At 54.1% G+C, this 18465-nt stretch overlaps 1 protein-coding gene across 1 annotated transcript in view; it reads right to left on the bottom strand.

Moving 5' to 3' along the window:
- The window catches only part of LOC116957720 (fibroblast growth factor receptor 2-like), a 111423-nt gene that overhangs the window by 41964 nt on the left and 50994 nt on the right, over positions 1 to 18465 (bottom strand). Inside the window, exons 9-13 of the mRNA XM_076057546.1 lie at positions 17429 to 17570; positions 15045 to 15072; positions 9429 to 9514; positions 9286 to 9356; positions 112 to 284 (exon numbers count right to left, since the gene is read on the bottom strand). Of these exons, the coding sequence (XP_075913661.1) occupies positions 112 to 284; positions 9286 to 9356; positions 9429 to 9514; positions 15045 to 15072; positions 17429 to 17570 (500 nt within the window). The remainder of the gene's footprint in view (positions 1 to 111; positions 285 to 9285; positions 9357 to 9428; positions 9515 to 15044; positions 15073 to 17428; positions 17571 to 18465) is intronic.

Genomic DNA, 18465 nt, shown 5'->3' with positions numbered 1-18465 from the left:
GTGTATCTGTGTGTATGTATCTGTGTGTATCTGTGTGTATGTTTTTGTGTATCTGTGTGTATGTATCTGTGTGTATCTGTGTGTATGTGTTTGTGTATCTGTGCGTGTGACCTCTCGCGAGGGAACTCCCAGTGGGGGTCCTCCGTGAGGTCGAACTCGAGGAGCCCCCCAAGGGCGGAGCCCCCGCCTGCTCCGCCCCCCGCGCCGCCCTCGCTGGAGGAGAAACGGCAGCGACGCACCAGAGACACGCCGGAGTGCATGGACGATGTCGACTCTACAGACACCTAGCAGACAGACAGACACACAGATAGACACTCAGTTAGACACACAGTTACACACACACACAGACACACACACAGACACACAGATACACAGTTAGAGACAGACACAGACACACAGAGACACGCCGGAGTGCATGGACGATGTCGACTCTACAGACACCTAGCAGACAGACAGACACACAGATAGACACACAGTTAGAGACACACACAGACAGAGACACGCCGGAGTGCATGGACGATGTCGACTCTACAGACACCTAGCAGACACACACAGACACACACACAGTTAGAGACACAGACACACAGACAGAGACACGCCGGAGTGCATGGACGATGTCGACTCTACAGACACCTAGCAGACAGACAGACACACAGATAGACACACAGTTAGACACACACAGAGACACACAGACAGAGACACGCCGGAGTGCATGGACGATGTCGACTCTACAGACACCTAGCAGACAGACAGACACACAGATAGACACACAGTTAGACACACACAGAGAGAGACACGCCGGAGTGCATGGACGATGTCGACTCTACAGACACCTAGCAGACACACAGACACAGACACACAGATAGAGACACGCCGGAGTGCATGGACGATGTCGACTCTACAGACACCTAGCAGACACACAGACACAGACACACAGACAGAGACACGCCGGAGTGCATGGACGATGTCGACTCTACAGACACCTGGCAGACAGACAGACACACACAGATAGAGACACAGATAGAGACACAGACACACAGACAGAGACACGCCGGAGTGCATGGACGATGTCGACTCTACAGACACCTAGCAGACACACAGAGACACACAGATAGAGACACAGATAGAGACACAGACACAGAGACAGAGACACGCCGGAGTGCATGGACGATGTCGACTCTACAGACACCTAGCAGACAGACAGACACACACACACAGACACACAGACAGAGACACACAGATAGAGACACACACACACAGACACACAGACAGAGACACACCGGAGTGCATGGACGATGTCGACTCTACAGACACCTAGCAGACAGACAGACACACAGATAGAGACACAGATAGAGACACAGACACACAGACAGAGACACGCCGGAGTGCATGGACGATGTCGACTCTACAGACACCTAGAAGACAGACAGACACACAGATAGACACACAGTTAGACACACACACACACACAGACACACAGACAGAGACACGCCGGAGTGCATGGACGATGTCGACTCTACAGACACCTAGCAGACAGACAGACACACACAGATAGAGACACAGATAGAGACACAGACACACAGACAGAGACACGCCGGAGTGCATGGACGATGTCGACTCTACAGACACCTAGCAGACAGACAGACACACAGATAGACACATAGTTAGACACACACACAGAGAGAGACACGCCGGAGTGCATGGACGATGTCGACTCTACAGACACCTAGCAGACAGACAGACACACAGATAGACACACAGTTAGACACAGTTAGAGACACACACAGACACACACACAGTTAGAGACACAGACACACAGACAGAGACACGCCGGAGTGCATGGACGATGTCGACTCTACAGACACCTAGCAGACACACACAGAGACACACAGATAGACACACACACAGACACAGACAGAGACACAGTTAGACACACACACAGACACACAGACAGAGACACGCCGGAGTGCATGGACGATGTCGACTCTACAGACACCTAGCAGACAGACAGACACACAGATAGACACACAGTTAGACACACACACAGACACAGACACACAGAGACACGCCGGAGTGCATGGACGATGTCGACTCTACAGACACCTAGCAGACAGACAGAGACACACAGATAGACACACAGTTAGACACACACAGACACACAGAGAGAGACACGCCGGAGTGCATGGACGATGTCGACTCTACAGACACCTAGCAGACAGACAGACACACAGATAGACACACAGTTAGACACACACACAGAGAGACACGCCGGAGTGCATGGACGATCTCGACTCTACAGACACCTAGCAGACAGACAGACACACAGATAGACACACAGTTAGACACACACACAGACACACACACAGACACACAGAGACACGCCGGAGTGCATGGACGATGTCGACTCTACAGACACCTAGCAGACAGACAGACACACACACACAGACACACAGACAGAGACACACAGATAGAGACACACACACACAGACACACAGACAGAGACACGCCGGAGTGCATGGACGATGTCGACTCTACAGACACCTAGCAGACAGACAGACACACAGATAGACACAGAGTTAGACACACACACAGACACACAGACAGAGACACACACACGCCGGAGTGCATGGACGATGTCGACTCTACAGACACCTAGCAGACACACAGACACACAGATAGACACACAGATAGAGACACAGTTAGAGACACACACACACACACAGACACACAGATAGACACACAGTTAGACACACACACAGACACACACACAGACACACAGATAGACACACACACAGACACACAGATACACAGACAGAGACACGCCGGAGTGCATGGACGATGTCGACTCTACAGACACCTAGCAGACAGACAGACACAGACACACAGTTAGAGACACACACACAGACACACAGATAGACACACAGTTAGACACACACACACAGACACACAGACAGAGACACACACAGAGACACACAGACACACAGTTAGACACACACACAGACACACAGACAGAGACACACACAGAGACACACAGACACACAGTTAGACACACACACAGACAAACAGACAGAGACACGCCGGAGTGCATGGACGATGTCGACTCTACAGACACCTAGCAGACACACACACAGACACACACACAGACACACAGACACACAGTTAGACACACAGACACACAGACAGAGACACGCCGGAGTGCATGGACGATGTCGACTCTACAGACACCTAGCAGACAGACAGACACACAGATAGACACACAGTTAGACACACACAGAGAGAGACACGCCGGTGTGCATGGACGATGTCGACTCTACAGACACCTAGAAGACACAGAGACACACAGACACACAGTTAGACACACACAGACACACACACAGTCACACAGACACACAGATAGACACACAGTTAGACACAGTTAGAGACACACACAGACACACACACACACAGTTAGAGACACACACAGGCACACAGACAGAGACACGCCGGAGTGCATGGACGATGTCGACTCTACAGACACCTAGAAGACACAGACACACAGACAGACAGTTAGACACACACAGACACACACACAGACACACAGACAGAGACACACACAGACACACACACAGACACACACACACACAGACACACTAACAGAGACACGCCGGAGTGCATGGACGATGTCGACTCTACAGACACCTAGCAGACAGACAGAGACACACAGATAGACACACAGTTAGACACACACACAGACACACACACAGACACACACACGCCGGAGTGCATGGACGATGTCGACTCTACAGACACCTAGCAGACAGACAGACACACAGATAGACACACAGTTAGACACACACAGACACACAGACAGAGACACGCCGGAGTGCATGGACGATGTCGACTCTACAGACACCTAGCAGACAGACAAACACACAGATAGACACACAGTTAGACACACACACAGACACACACACAGACACACAGATAGACACACAGTTAGAGACACACACAGACACACACACAGAGACACGCCGGAGTGCATGGACGATGTCGACTCTACAGACACCTAGCAGACAGACAGACACACAGATAGACACACAGTTAGACACACACACAGACACACACACAGACACACAGATAGACACACAGTTAGAGACACACACAGACACACACACAGAGACACGCCGGAGTGCATGGACGATGTCGACTCTACAGACACCTAGCAGACACACAGACACAGACACACAGATAGAGACACAGATAGAGACACAGACACACGGACACAGACACACAGTTAGACACACACACAGACACACAGACAGAGACACACCGGAGTGCATGGACGATGTCGACTCTACAGACACCTAGCAGACAGACAGAGACACACAGATAGACACACAGACACACAGTTAGAGACACACACAGACACACACACACACAGACACACAGCTAGACACACACACAGACACACAGAGACACGCCAGAGTGCATGGACGATGTCGACTCTACAGACACCTAGCAGACACAGAGACACACAGACATAGACACACAGATAGAGACACAGACACACAGATAGAGACACGCCGGAGTGCATGGACGATATCGACTCTACAGACACCTAGCAGACACACAGACACAGACACACAGATAGAGACACAGATAGAGACACAGACACACGGACACAGACACACAGTTAGACACACACACAGACACACACACACACAGACACACAGCTAGACACACACACAGACACACAGAGACACGCCGGAGTGCATGGACGATGTCGACTCTACAGACACCTAGCAGACAGACACACAGAGACACACAGATAGACACACAGTTAGACACACACACAGACACAGACACACAGATAGAGACACAGATAGAGACACAGACACACGGACACAGACACACAGTTAGACACACACACAGACACACACACACACAGACACACAGCTAGACACACACACAGACACACAGAGACACGCCGGAGTGCATGGACGATGTCGACTCTACAGACACCTAGCAGACAGACACACAGAGACACACAGATAGACACACAGTTAGACACACACACAGACACACAGACACACAGTTAGAGACACGCCGGAGTGCATGGACGATGTCGACTCTACAGACACCTAGCAGACACACACACAGACACACAGATAGACACACAGTTAGAGACACACACAGACACACAGACAGAGACACGCCGGAGTGCATGGACGATGTCGACTCTACAGACACCTAGCAGACACACAGACACAGACACACAGATAGAGACACAGATAGAGACACAGACACACGGACACAGACACACAGTTAGACACACACACAGACACACACACACACAGACACACAGCTAGACACACACACAGACACACAGAGACACGCCGGAGTGCATGGACGATGTCGACTCTACAGACACCTAGCAGACAGACACACAGAGCCACACAGATAGACACACAGTTAGACACACACACAGACACACAGACACACAGTTAGAGACACGCCGGAGTGCATGGACGATGTCGACTCTACAGACACCTGGCAGACACACACAGAGACACACACAGACACACAGTTAGACACACACACAGACACACAGACAGAGACACGCCGGAGTGCATGGACGATGTTGACTCTACAGACACCTAGCAGACACAGAGACACACAGACACACAGTTAGACACACACACAGACACACACACAGACACACACAGACACACACAGACACACAGTTAGACACACACACAGACACACAGACAGAGACACGCCGGAGTGCATGGACGATGTCGACTCTACAGACACCTAGAAGACACAGAGACACACAGACACACAGTTAGACACACACACAGACAGACACACAGACAGAGACACGCCGGAGTGCATGGACGATGTCGACTCTACAGACACATAGCAGACAGACACACAGATAGACACACAGTTAGACACAATTAGAGACACACACAGAGACACACAGACACACAGTTAGACACACACACAGACACACAGACAGAGACACGCCGGAGTGCATGGACGATGTCGACTCTACAGACACCTAGCAGACAGACAGACACACAGATAGACACACAGTTAGACACACACACAGACACACAGACAGAGACACACAGATAGAGACACACACACAGACACACAGACAGAGACACGCCGGAGTGCATGGACGATGTCGACTCTACAGACACCTAGCAGACAGACAGAGACACACAGATAGACACACAGAGACACAGATAGAGACACACACAGACACAGACAGAGACACGCCGGAGTGCATGGACGATGTCGACTCTACAGACACACAGACACACAGTTAGACACGCACACAGACACAGACAGAGACACGCTGGAGTGCATGGACGATGTCGACTCTACAGACACCTAGAAGAGACAGAGACACACAGATAGACACACAGACACACAGTTAGACACACACACAGAGAGAGACACGCCTGAGTGCATGGACGATGTCGACTCTACAGACACCTGGCAGACACAGAGACACACAGATAGACACACAGTTAGACACACACACAGAGAGAGACACAGACAGAGACACGCCGGAGTGCATGGACGATGTCGACTCTACAGACACCTGGCAGACACAGAGACACACAGATAGACACACAGTTAGACACACACACACAGAGAGACACAGACAGAGACACGCCGGAGTGCATGGACGATGTCGACTCTACAGACACCTAGCAGACACACACACACAGACACACAGTTAGAGACACAGTTAGACACACACACAGACACACAGACACACACACAGACACACACACAGACACAGACACACAGACACACACAGACACACAGACACACACACAGACACACACAGAGACACACAGACAGAGACACGCCGGAGTGCATGGACGATGTCGACTCTACAGACACCTTGAAGACACACACACAGACACACACACAGACAGACACACAGACACAGTTAGAGACACACACAGACACACACACAGACACACAGATAGAGACACAGACACACAGACAGAGACACGCCGGAGTGCATGGACGATGTCGACTCTTCAGACACCTAGCAGACACAGAGACACACAGACACACAGTTAGAGACACACACAGACACACACACAGACACACAGACACACAGTTAGACACACACAGATACAGACAGAGACACGCCAGAGTGCATGGACGATGTCGACTCTACAGACACCTAGCAGACACACAGGCACACAGTTAGACACAGACACACAGACACAGACAGAGACACAGTTAGAGACACAGACACACAGACAGAGACACAGACAGAGACACGCCGGAGTGCATGGACGATGTCGACTCTACAGACACCTAGCAGACAGACACACACACACAGACACACACAGACACACACACAGCCACACACACAGACACACAGACACACACACACACACTGATACACACACAGACACACACAGACACACACAGACACACACACACAGACACACACACAGTCACACACACAGACACACACACAGACACACAGACACACACACTGATACACACACAGACACACACACACACAGACACACACAGACACACACACACAGACAGACACACACACACAGACAGACACACACAGACAGACACACACACAGACACACAGACACACACTGACACACACACACAGCCACACACACACACACAGACACACACACACAGACACACAGACACACACACAGACACACACACACACACAGACACACAGACACACACAGACACACACAGACACAGACACACAGACACACACACAGCCACACACACACACACAGCCACAGCCACACACACACACAGCCACACACACACACACACAGCCACACACACACACACACACAGCCACACACACACACACACAGACACACACACACAGCCACACACACACACACACAGCCACACACACACACAAACACATACACACAGACACACACACACAGACACACACACAGCCACACACACACACACACAGCCACACACACAGACACACACACACACACAGCCACACACACACACAGCCACACACACACACAGCCACACACACAGACACACAGCCACACACACACAGACACAGCCACACACACACACACAGACACACAGACACAGCCACACACACACACACAGACACACACACACACACACAGCCACACACACAGCCACACACACACAGACACACACACACAGCCACACACACAGCCACACACACACACACAGACACACACAGCCACACACAGCCACACACAGCCACACACAGACACACACACACACACACAGACACACAGACACACACAGACAGACACACACACACAGACACACACACACAGCCACACACACAGCCACACACACACACACAGCCACACACACACACAGCCACACACACAGCCACACACACACACACACAGCCACACAGCCACACACACAGCCACACACACACACACACAGCCACACACACACAGACACACACACACACACTAACACACAGCCACACACACAGCCACAGCCACACACACACACAGCCACACACACACACACACAGCCACACACACACACACACAGCCACACACACACACACACAGACACACACACACAGCCACACACACACACACACAGCCACACACACACACAAACACATACACACAGACACACACACACAGACACACACACAGCCACACACACACACACACAGCCACACACACAGACACACACACACACACAGCCACACACACACACAGCCACACACACACACAGCCACACACACACACAGCCACACACACACACAGCCACACACACACACAGCCACACACACACACACACAGCCACACACACACACACACAGCCACACACAGACACACACTGACACACACACACAGCCACACACACAGACACACACACACAGACACACACACACAGCCACACACACAGCCACACACACAGCCACACACACACACACAGACACACACACAGCCACACACACAGCCACACACACACACACAGCCACACACACACACACACACAGACACACACACACACACAGCCACACACAGACACACACACAAACACACACACACACAGACACACACACACAGCCACACACACAGACACACACACACACACAGCCACACACACACACACACAGCCACACACACACACACAGCCACACACACACACACACAGCCACACACACAGCCACACACACACACAGCCACACACACACACAGACACACACACACACACTGACACACACAGACACAGCCACACACACACACAAACCTGACGCTTCAGAGGGATGCCCTTGCTCAGCTTGCAAAGCCGCGGCTCCTTGAACTTCTTGGCCCCGCCCCCTCCGCCCAGGGCCCCGCCCCCTCCGCCCAGGGCTCCGCCCCCTGGGCCAAGGGAAGCTCCTCCGGGCCCGCCGGCCCGGCACATGGCCACGACCATAACCATGAGGACGAGGAGGAGGCCACCGACGCAGTAGATGGCTACCTCGGCCGAGTCCGGCAGCGGCGGCAGGAGAGCCACGCCGATGCCGCCGGCGGCTCCGCCGGCGGAGCCGCCGGCGGAGCCGCCGGCAGAGCCGCCGGCAGAGCCGCCGGCGCCGCCCAGCTGGTTGTTGGTCATGTCGAGAGCTGGGTGGTGGTGGTGGTGGTGGTTTGGGGTGTGTGGTGGTGTGGTGTGGTGGTGGTGGTGGTGGTGTGTGTGGTGGTGTGTGGTGGTGGTGGTGTGGTGGTGGTGGTGGTGGTGTGGTGGTGTGGGGTGGGGTGGTGAGTGAGTGCGTGAGTGGTTGAATGGGTGGGTGAGTGGGTAGGTGAGTGAGTGAGTGGGTGGGTGAGTGGGTGGGTGTGTGAGTGAGTGAGTGGGTGGGTGAGTGGGTGAGTGAGTGGGTGGGTGGGTGGGTGAGTGGGTGGGTGGGTGGGTGGATGAGTGGTTGAATGGGTGGGTGAGTGGGTAGGTGAGTGAGTGGTTGAATGGGTGGGTGGTTGAGTGAGTGGTTGAATGGGTGGGTGAGTGGGTGGGTGGGTGAGTGGGTGGGTGAGTGGGTGGGTGGTTGGGTGGGTGGGTGGGTGAGTGGTTGAATGGGTGGGTGGGTGAGTGGGTGGGTGAGTGAGTGGTTGAATGGGTGGGTGGTTGAGTGAGTGGTTGAATGGGTGGGTGAGTGGGTGGGTGGGTGAGTGGGTGGGTGAGTGGGTGGGTGGTTGGGTGGGTGGGTGGTTGTGGTAGTTCAGCAATATGAGGGAGAGGGAGAAACACATCGATTAACACAACCACTAACCACAACCACCACAACCACCACAATCACCACAACACTGTGTGTACATCACTGTGTGTACATCATCACTGTGTGTACATCATCACTGTGTGTACATCATCACTGTGTGTACATCATCGCTGTGTGTACATCATCGCTGTGTGTACATCACTGTGTGTACATCATCACTGTGTGTACATCATCATCGCTGTGTGTACATCATCGCTGTGTGTACATCACCGCTGTGTATACATCATCACTGTGTACATCATCATCACTGTGTGTACATCATCACTGTGTGTACATCATCACCACTGTGTGTACATCATCATCACTGTGTGTACATCATCGCTGTGTGTACATCACCGCTGTGTATACATCACTGTGTGTACATCATCACTGTGTGTACATCATCACTGTGTGTACATCACCGCTGTGTATACATCATCACTGTGTGTACATCATCACTGTGTGTACATCATCACTGTGTACATCATCGCTGTGTGTACATCATCGCTGTGTGTACATCATCACTGTGTGTACATCACTGTGTGTACATCACTGTGTGTACATCACCACTGTGTACATCACCACTGTGTGTACATCATCATCACTGTGTGTACATCATCACTGTGTGTACATCACTGTGTGTACATCACTGTGTGTACATCACTGTGTGTACATCATCACTGTGTGTACATCATCATCACTGTGTGTACATCATCACTGTGTGTACATCACTCTGTGTGTACATCATCGCTGTGTGTACATCATCATCACTGTGTGTACATCACTCTGTGTGTACATCATCGCTGTGTGTACATCATCATCGCTGTGTGTACATCATCGCTGTGTGTACATCATCACTGTGTGTACATCATCACTGTGTGTACAACACTGTGTGTACATCATCACTGTGTGTACATCACTGTGTGTACATCACTGTGTGTACATCACCACTGTGTGTACATCACTCTGTGTACATCACTGTGTGTACATCACTGTGTGTACATCACTGTGTGTACATCATCACTGTGTGTACATCATCACTGTGTGTACATCATCGCTGTGTGTACATCCTCACTGTGTGTACATCATCGCTGTGTGTACATCATCGCTGTGTGTACATCACCGCTGTGTATACATCATCACTGTGTATACATCATCACTGTGTGTACATCATCACTGTGTGTACATCATCACTGTGTGTACATCATCATTACTGTGTGTACATCATCATCACTGTGTGTACATCATCACTGTGTGTACATCATCACTGTGTACATCACTGTGTACATCATCACTGTGTGTACATCATCACTGTGTGTACATCATCGCTGTGTGTACATCATCACTGTGTGTACATCATCACTGTGTGTACATCATCATTACTGTGTGTACATCATCATCACTGTGTGTACATCATCGCTGTGTGTACATCATCACTGTGTGTACATCATCACTGTGTACATCACTGTGTACATAATCACTGTGTGTACATCATCACTGTGTGTACATCATCACTGTGTGTACATCATCACTGTGTGTACATCATCATTACTGTGTGTACATCATCATCACTGTGTGTACATCATCACTGTGTGTACATCATCGCTGTGTGTACATCATCGCTGTGTGTACATCACCACTGTGTGCACATCATCATCACTGTGTGTACATCATCGCTGTGTGTACATCATCGCTGTGTGTACATCACCGCTGTGTATACATAGTGACTAGTTAGATAGAGGGAGGGAGGCAGTAGGTATATAGATAGATGTAGTTGGTAGGTAGGTAGGGGTAGGTAGGTAGGGGTAGGTAGGTAGGGGTAGGTCCTGGAGGTATGTTGACGTCTACCTGGCACGACCAGCAGCCACGCGGAGTGATGGGAGATGCCGATGGAGTTGCCGGCCAGGCACGTGTACTCTCCTCCGTCGGCAAGCATCACGTTGCGGAGAGAGAGAGCCGTAGGTAGGTAGGGGTAGGTAGTTAGGGGTAGGCAGGTAGGGGTAGGTAGGGGAGGTATGTTGAGGTCTACCTGGCACGACCAGCAGCCACGCGGAGTGATGGGAGATGCCGATGGAGTTGCCGGCCAGGCACGTGTACTCTCCTCCGTCGGCAAGCATCACGTTGCGGAGAGAGAGAGCCGTAGGTAGGTAGGGGTAGGTAGGGGTAGGTAGGTAGGTAGGGTTAGGTAGGGGTAGGTAGGTAGGGGTAGGTAGGGGAGGTATGTTGAGGTCTACCTGGCATGACCAGCAGCCACGCGGAGTGATGGGAGATGCCGATGGAGTTGCCGGCCAGGCACGTGTACTCTCCTCCGTCGACAAGCGTCACATTGCGGAGAGAGAGAGCCGTAGGTAGGTAGGGGTAGGTAGGTAGGGGTAGGTAGGTAGGGGTAGGTAGGGGTAGGTAGGTAGTGGTAGGTAGGTAGGGGTAGGTCCTGGAGGTATGTTGACGTCTACCTGGCACGACCAGCAGCCACGCGGAGTGATGGGAGATGCCGATGGAGTTGCCGGCCAGGCACGTGTACTCTCCTCCGTTGGCAAGCATCACGTTGCGGAGAGAGAGAGCCGTAGGTAGGTAGGGGTAGGTAGGTAGGGGTAGGTAGGTAGGGGTAGGTAGGGGAGGTATGTTGAGGTCTACCTGGCATGACCAGCAGCCACGCGGAGTGATGGGAGATGCCGATGGAGTTGCCGGCCAGGCACGTGTACTCTCCTCCGTCGGCAAGCATCACATTGCGGAGAGAGAGAGCCGTAGGTAGGTAGGGGTAGGTAGGTAGGTAGGGGTAGGTAGGGGAGGTATGTTGATGTCTACCTGGCATGACCAGCAGCCACGCGGAGTGATGGGAGATGCCGATGGAGTTGCCGGCCAGCCACGTGTACTCTCCTCCGTCGGCAAGCGTCACGTTGCGGAGAGAGAGAGCCGTAGGTAGGTAGGGGTAGGTAGGTAGGGGTAGGTAGGTAGGTAGGGGTAGGTAGGGGAGGTATGTTGAGGTCTACCTGGCATGACCAGCAGCCACGCGGAGTGATGGGAGATGCCGATGGAGTTGCCGGCCAGGCACGTGTACTCTCCTCCGTCGGAAAGCATCACGTTGCGGAGAGAGAGCCGTAGGTAGGTAGGGGTAGGTAGGTAGGGGTAGGTAGGTAGGTAGGGGTAGGTAGGGGAGGTATGTTGAGGTCTACCTGGCATGACCAGCAGCCACGCGGAGTGATGGGAGATGCCGATGGAGTTGCCGGCCAGGCACGTGTACTCTCCTCCGTCGGCAACTGTCACATTGCGGAGGTACAGAACCTCAATCTCCTTGTCCGTCGTATTGACGCCGGCCGTCTGAGGGTCAGCCACGGCCATGGGGGTGGGTGGCGTGGGTGGCGTGGGTGGGGTGGGTGGGGTGGGTGGCGTGGAGGAGAGGGAGGAAGGAGGCAGGGGGGTGTAGGGAGAGGCGAGGGGAGATAGAAACCACCACCATTATCATGATGATAATCAGCACTGCCATCATCATGATCATAGCCACCACCAGCACCACCACCATCATCATTACCATTAGCATGATGATAATCGGCACTGCCATCATCATGATCATAGCCACCACCATCATCATTACCATTAGCATGATGATAATCGGCACTGCCATCATCATGATCATAGCCACCACCACCACCATCATTACCATTAGCATGATGATAATCAGCACTGCCATCATCATGATCATAACCACCACCACCATCATCATTACCATTAGCATGATGAGAATCAGCACCGACATTACCACCACCAACATAAACACCACCGCCATCATCATTACCATAACCATGATGAGAATCAACACCGCCATCATCATGATCATAACCATGATGAGAGACACCCAGACCCAGGGCTTGAACCCTGACCACAGGGTCTCAGTGTCTCTGACACGGCCATCGTGAACCCCCTGAGAGAGAGACACACCCAGACCCAGGGCTTGAACCCTGACCCCAGGGTCTCAGTGTCTCTGACACGGCCATCGTGAACCCCCTGAGAGAGAGAGACACCCAGACCCAGGGCTTGAACCCTGAACCCAGGGTTTCAGTGTCTCTGACACGGCCATCGTGAACCCCCTGAGAGACACCCAGACCCAGGGCTTGAACCCTGACCCCAGGGTCTCAGTGTCTCTGACACAGCCATCGTGAACCCCCTGAGAGAGAGACACCCAGACCCAGGGCTTGAACCCTGACCCCAGGGTCTCAGTGTCTCTGACACGGCCATCGTGAACCCCCTGAGAGAGACACCCAGACCCAGGGCTTGAACCCGGGGGGAGACGCAGGGGAGACGCGTGGAGATGCAGGGAGACGCAGGGAGACACGGGGAGCCATGGGGGAGACGCGGGGGAGACACCGGGAGACACGGGGAGACACCGGGAGACACGGGGAGACACCGGGAGACAGGGTGAGACACGGGGAGACACCGGAAGACACCGGAAGACGTGGCTGAGACACCGGGAGACACCGGGAGACACGGGGAGACACCAGGAGACACCGGGAGACACCAGGAGACGTGGCTGAGACACCGGGAGACGTCGGTTAGACACGGGGAGACACGGGGGGAGACACGGAGACACCCAACGGAGACAACCCAGAGAGAGACGCCTTCAACACGCATGGAAAAATCTGTCCCTGCAATACGAAGAGAGGGGGAGCGGAGGAGGTGACGGAGGCTGGCAGCGAGGGGGAAGGATGGAAATTCCACATTACCGTGGCAAGGATCGGTGTGATGGGTCTGTGGGTCTCTGTGTGGTGGTGAGTCTGTGGGTCTCTGTGTGGTGAGTTTGTGGGTCTCTGTGTTGTGAGTCTGTGGGTCTCTGTGTGGTGAGTCTGTGGGTCTCTGTGTGGTGAGTCTATGGGTCTCTGTGTGGCGAGTCTATGGGTCTCTGTGTGGTGAGTCTGTGGGTCTCTGTGTGGTGAGTCTGTGGGTCTCTGTGTGGTGAGTCTATGGGTCTCTGTGTAGCGAGTCTATGGGTCTCTGTGTGGTGAGTCTGTGGGTCTCTGTGTGGTGAGTCTATGGGTCTCTGTGTGGCGAGTCTATGGGTCTCTGTGTGGTGAGTCTATGGGTCTCTGTGTGGTGAGTCTATAGGTCTCTGTGTGATGAGTCAATGGGTCTCTGTGTGGTAAGTCTATGGGTCTCTGTGTGGTGAGTCTATCGGTCTCTGTGTGGCGAGTCTGTGGGTCTCTGTGTGGTGAGTCTGTGGGTCTCTGTGTGGCGAGTCTATGGGTCTCTGTGTGATGAGTCTATGGGTCTCTGTGTGATGAGTCTATGGGTCTCTGTGTGATGAGTCTGTGGGTCTCTGTGTGGTGAGTCTATGGGTCTCTGTGTGGTGAGTCTGTGGGTCTCTGTGTGGTGAGTCTGTGGGTCTCTGTGTGGTGAGTCTATGGCTCTCTGTGTGATGAGTCTGTGGGTGTCTGTGTGGCGAGTCTGTGCGTCTGTGTGTGGTGAGTCTATGGGTCTCTGTGTGGTGAGTCTGTGGGTCTCTGTGTGGTGAGTCTATGGGTCTCTGTGTGGTGAGTCTGTGGGTCTCTGTGTGGTGAGTCTGTGGGTCTCTGTGTGGTGAGTCTATGGCTCTCTGTGTGATGAGTCTGTGGGTGTCTGTGTGGCGAGTCTGTGCGTCTGTGTGTGGTGAGTCTATGGGTCTCTGTGTGGTGAGTCTGTGGGTCTCTGTGTGAGTCTGAGTCTCTGTGTGGTGAGTCTATGGCTCTCTGTGTGGTGAGTCTGTGGGTCTCTGTGTGATGAGTCTGTGGGTCTCTGTGTGGTAAGTCTATGGGTCTCTGTGTGGTGAGTCTATGGGTCTCTGTGTGGTGAGTCTATGGGTCTCTGTGTGATGAGTCTATGGGTCTCTATGTGTCTATGGGTCTCTGTGTGGTGAGTCTGTGGGTCTCTGTGTGGTGAGTCTATGGGTCTCTGTGTGGTGAGTCTATGGGTCTCTATGTGTCTATGGGTCTCTATGTGTGAGTCTATGGGTCTCTGTGTGGCGAGTCTAAGGCCCTCCATTTGCCCGTTGCGACGAAGCTTCCGGAGCCCGCGTACCGAAACGTCGGACATCACACACACACACACGCAGAGATAGAGAGACAGAGCGCCATCGTTCCACTTCCTCTTTGGGCAGGAACTAGGTGAGAGGTGGGGGGGGCAGCAGGACAATTGCATTGTGGGTAATTTTTCCATGCCTAACCTCCCCAAGCGAGGCTGTCTGAACCAGAGGGGAGGGGCTGGCGGGGGGGGGGTTAGGGGAGGGGGTGGGGGGGATGGGGGTGGGGGGTGGGGGGGATGGGGGTGGGGGGGATGGGGGTGGGGGTTATTTTCCCCCCCAGGTTCACAATGGCCAAGCCACAGCAGGCAGATTCATTGGCTGGCCTGGCCTCTCAACGCAAATTGTGGAAGGAGGCTGCGTGAACCAGGGGTGAAAGTGGAGGCGATTGGAGGGTGGGTTGGTGGGGGGGGGGGATGGTGGGGGGGGGATGGGTGGGTGGGTGGATTGGAGGGTGGGTTGGTGGGGGGGTGTGGGGGGGGTTGAATGGGTGGGTTGGTGGGTGGAGGTGGGAGGTGGGGGTGGGTGGGTGAGTGGGTGGGTGGGGGTGATGGGTGACGGTGGATGAGTGGGTAGGGGAGATTGTGTGGGTGGGCGTGGGTGGGCGGATGTGTGGGAGGGTGGAGGGGGTGAGAGTGGGGGGGTGGGTGGATTGGAGGGTGGGTTGGTGGGGGGGGATGGGGGGGTGTGTGAATGGGTGGGTTGGTGGGTGGGAGTGATGGGTGAGGGTGGATGAGTGGGTAGGGGAGATTGTGTGGGTGGGCGTGGATTGGTGGGTGGGCGGATGGGTGGGTGGGGGGGGGGTGGTGGAGGGGGTGTGAGCGGAGGGGGGGTGTGGTGGGGGGTGGGTAGGGGTGGATTGGTGGGTGGCGTTGGAATGAGCTGGTGGGTGACTTGTCTGAGCGGGTGGTGGTGGTGGTGATGGTGGTGGTGGTGGGGAGAGGGGCAATGGTGGGTGGGTGGTGGGTGGGTGGGGGGAGGGGTGGATTCTGTGGGTGGGTGGGCGAGATGGGGGTGGGGGTCAGTGGGGCTGTACGGTACAAGTGGGTGGGGTGAAGGGGGTAGGCTGTAGGGTAGTAGTGGGGGGTAGTAGTGGGGAGTGTTACCTGCACCCAGGCCCACAACGCTGAGCCACGCGGACTGATTGGCCTCCCCTATGTAATTGGACACCCTACAGGCGTACTGCCCTGCATCAGCCCGGGTCACGTTCGCCAGTCTCAGCACCATCGCCTCGGAGATGTTAATCCCCGAGCGCTGCAAAACGCGTTGGGTACGGCGGTCGGAGGGGTGGTGGTGGTGGTGGGGGGGGTTGGTGGGGGGGAGGGTTGGTGGGGAGGGGAGGGTTGGTGGAGGCGTGAGTGGCGTTGGTACGTGTACGTGTACACACACACGCGCGCGTACACACGAGTGTCTGTGTGTATATGTGTGTGTGTGTGCGTGTCCGGCAACACAACCCCCTACCTCGTAGCTGTTAGCGCTACGCTGCGCTATGAACCTGGCGACCCGGGTTCGATTCCCGCTCACGGCCAACACCAGTGACGATTATCTGAACCGGTCCCGGGCCTCCCCTAGGTCGACTCAGCCTCAAATGAGTACCTGGTGCGGTGTGTAAACATTGCCACTAGGGTGACAAAGGCGGTCGGGCGTGGTGCTGGCCACCCACCCCCTCGTGTACCGTTCCGGCCTTCATAGGTGCTCGCTAACAGCACTTGCCCCTACAGTCTGTTAAGGCTATACGGGGGATCTTTGTGTGCGTGTCCGGCAACACAACCCCCTACCTCCTCGCGGTGCCGGACGGGCAACTCTGTCGTGGGCAGTGCTGTGGGGGGAGAGGGCCAATTCCGATTGGCTCCTCCCCTCGTGGCGTCTGTGACCGCCACGAGGGGCTAAACGGGGGGGCTCTGGACGGGTGCGAGGGGCTGGTAACCCCTCCACCTTCAATTGATTACCACTAAACTACGACTGAAATATGTAACTGATAAGCTTGTGCCGGAGGCCCAGGGGGGGACAGGCGTCTATGACGTCTCCTGGCCAAACCCCAATTGGCGGAGCCGAGAGATTGAATTTCTACCCTCTGGGCTCCTCCAGAAACAACGAAAAGCCACTTCGTGTGGCCACGTGGAATGTTCGAACGCTCACTGCGGAGGAG

This window comes from Petromyzon marinus, chromosome 83, assembly GCF_048934315.1.
Source record: "Petromyzon marinus isolate PM22_M1 ecotype Great Lakes invasive population chromosome 83, UKy_Petmar_22M1.pri1.0, whole genome shotgun sequence".
In the NCBI taxonomy this organism is placed as follows: Eukaryota; Metazoa; Chordata; class Hyperoartia; order Petromyzontiformes; family Petromyzontidae; genus Petromyzon; species Petromyzon marinus.
This window is presented reverse-complemented; position numbering and strand designations above follow the sequence as displayed.